This window comes from Corvus brachyrhynchos, unplaced genomic scaffold (assembly GCF_000691975.1).
Source record: "Corvus brachyrhynchos isolate BGI_N302 unplaced genomic scaffold, ASM69197v1 scaffold671, whole genome shotgun sequence".
In the NCBI taxonomy this organism is placed as follows: Eukaryota; Metazoa; Chordata; class Aves; order Passeriformes; family Corvidae; genus Corvus; species Corvus brachyrhynchos.
In genome coordinates this window covers 73,453-79,452 of record NW_008236441.1, presented here as the reverse complement: position 1 = coordinate 79,452, position 6,000 = coordinate 73,453, and the positions used below count along the sequence as shown (strand labels likewise).

General features: G+C 48.6%; 1 protein-coding gene across 13 annotated transcripts in view; it reads left to right on the top strand.

The window, feature by feature from the left end:
• Positions 1-6,000, top strand: part of COL6A3 (collagen type VI alpha 3 chain) — a 58,320-nt gene that overhangs the window by 6,662 nt on the left and 45,658 nt on the right. For 8 of the 13 annotated variants that reach the window (XM_017747101.1, XM_017747104.1, XM_017747102.1 and 5 more), the window contains exons 2-3: positions 2,322-2,470; positions 3,387-4,004. In XM_017747101.1, coding sequence (XP_017602590.1) covers positions 2,383-2,470; positions 3,387-4,004 — 706 coding nt within the window. In that variant the 5' untranslated portion in view covers positions 2,322-2,382. The remainder of the gene's footprint in view (positions 1-2,321; positions 2,471-3,386; positions 4,005-6,000) is intronic. The other 5 variants (XM_017747107.1, XM_017747111.1, XM_017747108.1 and 2 more) reach the window with 1 other exon arrangement.

Sequence of the window (6,000 nt, the reverse complement as noted above, 5' to 3'; positions counted from 1 at the left end):
CAACATGATCCCTGTGCTGTGCTTATCTCCCCTAGCCAGAATAAGGATGTTTGTCCCATAAAATGCTGCCCTACCTCCACGTGGCTCCTTCTCCAGCCACATCCTGTCCATTCCCTGAGTGTGTTATTGCCAACAATCCTTGCTTGTTATTACCAACAATCCTTGGTTGGCTCCACAGCTATCGGGGTTTGAGACACACACATCTTGAATCATAGAACCATGGAATATCATGAGCTGGAAGGAAGCCACAAGGATCATCAAAATCCAGCTCCTGGCCCTGCACAGGACACCTCAACAATCCCACCCTTTGCCTGAGAGTGTTTTCCAGTGCTTTAGGCTCTTCTAGGCTTCTATACAATCCCAATGGATGCTGCAAATGAATCCCACTCAAAAACTTGCAGCTCTTCCACAAGCCTCTTCCCAGAGGGAAGACTCTCCCATGGGGTTGGGTGGGTGGTTGTCATGAGCTCTGTGCTTTTTGCAGAGCTCAGCTGTGGGACCTACAGACTTTTCTGTATTTGTGTGCTCAGGGGACGAATCCCCTTCATGTGTCCTTTGGGTAAAACTATTTTTTCTGGGAGCAAGCTGCCCATCAGGGACACGGTCCAACCGAGCAGGTTTGCTCCTGCTGGAGGCACTGGGAGGTTTGGCTTGCACTGGAACAGCCAGGGGGATGGATGGGTGCCAGCTCACAAAGGTGATGGTTTAGTCTCTTTAGGAATGACAGTGATACCTCTGGGCTGCAGCAGCTGCCTCTATAAATGCAGGGGTTGCCAATAAAAGGGAAGACTTTGCCATGTCTTGATTAACATTGTGTGCTAGCTGCTGGCTCTGGCGGCCTGTTCAATGTCTCTCCACCTGGTATTATTATTATTATTATTATTATTATTATTCACAAATGTTGTGGGGGGAAAGGCAGAGGAGAGCTTTTGCCAGACTCATGCTATAAGACATTTGTAAATTCCATCTGGAGCACATGGAAGACCAAATGTTGCAAATCTCTTCTCCCAAGAAAGACCAGACCCCAGCCCAGCTTTGACATGCTGGGAGCCCAGAGGAAGTGTCAGGATCGCACTGGGTTTCAGAAAACCAGTTGGAAGTTGTCCCCTTCTTTCCACAGAGCTGCCCTCTGATATCCCTGAGGAATGTCTCTTCAGTGGAACTGGGTTAGCTGCTTATTTCCAAATTTTCCTGTATTCCCAACTCTTGGCTCTGTTTCCAGCCATGCCAGTCATGGCCATCAGGATAATTACCACAGTTTTTCTAAAAAAAAAAAAGAGTTACTCTTCCCCCTAGCCCTCTTAGGTTCTTGTATTGGTCATAACTGTCTGTATTGATGGAATTGGCAAGGATGGTAGTAAGAAAATTGAATTCCTTTTTTTTTTCTTTTATGATGACCTGGTTGACAGTTTGATGTAGTGGAGTCACTTTTGGCTGATTTGAGTAATCGAGCTCCTTTGGGGAATGAAAGGTATTAAATCACTGTGTTCCCTTTTGGAGGATATTTTCCCAGTTAAGCAAGCCTTGCTGGTTTCTGCTATTTAGGCTTGGAAATGAAGATTAAATAATAAATTGGTCATCTCTACGACAACAGAAACACAGCCTTCGTGGCGGAGGTGTTTTTTCAGAAGGCTTGCCAGGTGGATCATAGATAAGAAACTTGCTTAATTTAGATTTTTGGCTCCAACAGATAAAATATTATTCTTGGTGCCTTTCCAAAATATGATCAGCCAGCGCAGGCTATTCTACAACTGGGGCTCTGAGCTTGGGGGAGTCCAAGGGCTTTTTGCTGCGCAGCCAGATCATGTGGCTCACTTGGGTCTGGAGTGCTTAAATTTCCATTTGTGTATTTGGGATAGCTGAAAAGGTGAGCTGAGGCAAAGGGTGAAGTTCAGGGCAATTATTGTGATGTTTGGAAGAAATAAAGTGAGAAGAGGCAACAGCAAGAGGAACGATGTTGGCCAAGATGTATCAGCTGGTCATCCATGGGTGGGGAGGGCAGGTGAGAGGCCACAGTGTGTCTTGGTAGTAGAAACCTAAGCATTTTCCTATCTATTACGTATTGCCTGGGACAGCACAGGCAAAACAAAATCATCCAATTCCACAGAGGTGATTAAAGGTCAATTATGTGAATGAGGGTTCCTCTTCCAAAGGGATGGCTGTATGAAGCAGACTCTGCCCAGCAGCAAAGAATTTTTTTTCCTGCCAAAGTGCCACAAAAGCCTTGTAAACCCACACAGTTTGACTTTTCCACCTCATGCCTCATCTGTGCCTGGCCAGCACTGCCGCTATTTCTCACTCTCCCTGTTTTTCTCCCTTAGGTCTCACTTCAGGTGCTTTGAAACAAAGAGAATTAAAGGAAAACTCAGATAAAAGAGCAAAATGAGGAAACATCGACATTTGCCCCTCGTGGCAATGTTTTGCCTCCTGCTCTCAGGCTTTGGCTCGGTTGGTGCCCAGCAGCAAGCAGGTAAGCCCGGGTTGCTTCACCTGCCTTTGGCCCTGTACAACCACTCATTCTCACTGTTTGGTGTTTAACATGCATGTCTGTGGATGTTGTGGATGGATGACCCTCTGCTCCTCAGCTCCCACCTTGCTGAGGGTCCTTGGGACGCAGGCCTTGGCCAACACTCACGGTGCCTCCCCGAGCACGTCACTGGCCAGTGCCGTGCCTTGGAGGATGCTCTGCAGGGCACTGGGGTGTGGGACCTTCACTCAGGGTGGTCCTGAGACGGTCTTCTCCTGGGCAGAGCTGTTCTGCCCTCCCTGCATGTGTAGGAGGGCTTCTAGCAGTGAGAAGAGCACTGCCACTGACCTGCAGAAAGGCTTTTTAAAAAGTGGTGCTGGCGCCTTTGGGACCAGAGCTGGTGGGTCACTAAGTGGGTATTAACAGCAGGAAAAATAGGGAAAACTCAAGACAGCACCCAGGCTGCTTAAACCAAGCTGTCCTTCCTTCCCTGAGCACTGCCATGGAGTCAGCAAAGCCCTGAGCCAGCAAAAACCATGCAAGAGGCATGGGCAGCTGGAAACAGCAAGCCTGAATTCACAGGTGAAGCTGCCGGTGTCTCTCTCTGGCTCAGGGCTGGTGTCCAAACCACGGGTGAGGGTGTAGGAGGGGAGAAGCACCTCGGCTCCCCCTCTCTGGGCAGGGAAGGTGGCATGCTGTCTCCTCCTATCCCCCAGCACCACGGTGCCAGGGCTCTGGTGGCTGCCTGGTTGTTCACCAGTTTCTCTCGTTTTGCTGCGGGCCACAAGGGGAAGCTGAGCTTCACTTTCACCATGCCAAGGAGGCTGTTGGTTGTTTGGGTGAGGAGGAGGAGGAGAAGAAGGAGGCATGCTTGTGCTGACTGATAAAAAATCCTAAACCCCCATCTGTTTTTTTAAAGCTGTCAAAACCGTTGCCGTGGCTGATATAATATTTCTAGTGGATTCCTCCTGGAGCGTTGGGAAGGAACACTTCCAACTCGTTCGAGAGTTTCTGTATGATGTTGTAAAAGCTTTAGATGTGGGAGGAAATGATTTTCGCTTTGCCCTGGTCCAGTTCAGCGGAAACCCGCACACAGAGTTCCAGTTAAATACCTACCTCTCCACCCGGGACGTCCTGTCCCATATTGCCAACATGACTTACGTGGGGGGAGGCACCGAGCCTGGAAAAGGATTAGAGTACCTAATCGAGAAGCACCTCACTAAAGCTGCTGGAAGCAGAGCCAGTGAAGGCGTGCCCCAGGTTATTATAGTGCTAACAGACGGACGGCCCCGGGATGATGTGGCTCTGCCCTCATCTGTCCTTAACTCGGCCCGTATAAACCTGTTTGCGGTCAGCGTTCAGGACCCAGTGGAAGGGGAGTTACAGGAAGTAGCAAGCGAACCCCTCGATACGCACCGCTTCAACCTAGAGAATTTTACCACTCTCCACGGCATAGTTGGAGACTTAGTGGCGAGTGTCCGCTCCTCCATGACTCCAGAAAGGGCTGGAGCCAAAGGACTGGTTAAAGACATCACAGGTAATGGCTGACTGGTGGTATCTGCTGGCGTTGTGCTGTTTGGCATTGCCACTCTGTAGGGGCAAGACTGAGATGGACGTTCAGAGGTTTAAAAACAAAGGTTTGAAGCACGTGGCCCCGTGTCTGCAGCTGCTGAGGTGCTGTTGTTTGCAGACTGAGCTAGGGCTGACAGGAGTCAGGGCAGGAATCCTTGAATGGGCAAGTGGCACCTTGTGGCCATCCTTTGGCACATATGGCATGGAAATTTAAGGTTAGGGAGCTCGGCAGAGTTAGTAAATTGCCCTGTCCTGTTCACTCCCAAGGTGGGGAAACAGGGGATGAACACACCAGACCTGATGGTGACCCTGACCAAAAATCCTCTGGAGACCAAGAAGGTGGCTGCTGGTTGCGGAGACACCGTGATGGATGTCCCCTTAGAACCAGGTTGGGGGACAGGGAGATAGGCAGTGTGCCGTTCCAGAAAGTCACATTCTTCACTGAAAACAAGCAAAACGGGCTGGGTGGGGGATTCCTCTGCTGAAAGCTCACCCCTGAGCTGTCCCTTAGCCTCTCTTCTCATGCACCTGGAGAAGGTGTGTGGTTGGAGAGTCTTCTCTGAGAGCCCACTGCTTCCACCTGCTGGAGCACCGGACCCTTCCCATAACTGAAACCTCCCTGAAACCACATTGGCTTCAGCAGACCTACACTGACTACAAGACAGGGCCCAATTTCCCTGGGAAAAAAAAAAAAGACAGTCTTCCTCCGTCCCTTCTCTGTTTATGAAATTCCTGCATGGTAAGGGCCTTCTGAGCAGCTTTTTTGTTGTTTTTCAAAACAGAAGTCCTGGGGATCAAACCTTTCTTTTTATTCCTGAGACTCCATCTGAAGGTCAAGAGCTTGTGGGGCGACATAAGGCCACAGCAGTGTCATGGGGCAGTGTGACATTAATCTCCCTGTGTTGTCTTGCCTGATTAACCCTCACGCCAGTCCCACTGGGTGCTCTCCATCACTGCATGACACCAAGCAACACCAAAAGGCCGTGCTCATGTGTGTTTTTGTCGTGCAAAGCGCTTGCCAGGGCAAATATCCAGGTCACAGGAAAGCCACAGGGGAGTAGCTGCCCCACAAACATGACAAAAGGCTCACCAGTGCTAAGGAAATGACACCAGTATATGTGGAAAATGAATGTTAACACCCAGCCTGCTGACAGCACTCCGGTGGCTGTTGGGCATCTTAGCCATGAAGGACCCCGGTGCTTCCCTGCTGAAATCAATTGGGGAATTGGTCTCTGGAAGCTGGCTGTCCTCCTCTGGGCCATGCCAGCAGGTAACCCCATTGAATGGAAACATCTGGAATCACAGACATTCCTTTAAAAGCTTTAAAGCCAAATTCCTACTTCGTGTATATCATGCATTTCCAAGTTTGTTTCTGCTTAAAGGTATTTTTTGCAAGCATTTCCTTCCCATCCTATAGCACAAATTTAAGTTAATTCTACTATTGCAGTGTTGTCCCTGTGTGACTTGCATGGGTGATATACAGAGTATTGGTAAACACTGGAAAAGATGTTACAGGTCCTAAACCTTGGACGATAACAGTGTGCAAAACATGGTACAAATATCTGCATAAGAGTTTAAGAAGTCATTTATTCAGCTGATAACTACATGTGGCATTAAGATGTATAAAAGTGCCATGGATGCTATGTTAGAAACAAGCCCTAATATGAAATGGAACTGTAAAAAAGCCCCAGTCCTGTAAAGGATTCCAGTAAAGGGAACCAGAACTATTGGTCTGTGGCAGTCCCTGGAGCTGACTCACGTAAGTACGACAGTCAGCCCCAAGTTTGCCCTGAAGCATTTGTTAAATCTGAGCTGTCTGTCTCATCTGACCCTCTTTGCTTAGTTGTGTAACCAGCATGCTTTTATTTGTTCTCCACACCAGCTTGTTCCATAAATGTGCACTGATGTACAAGGTTTTTTTACGGTGATGACAAATTATCCAACACATCTGTTTCATATCT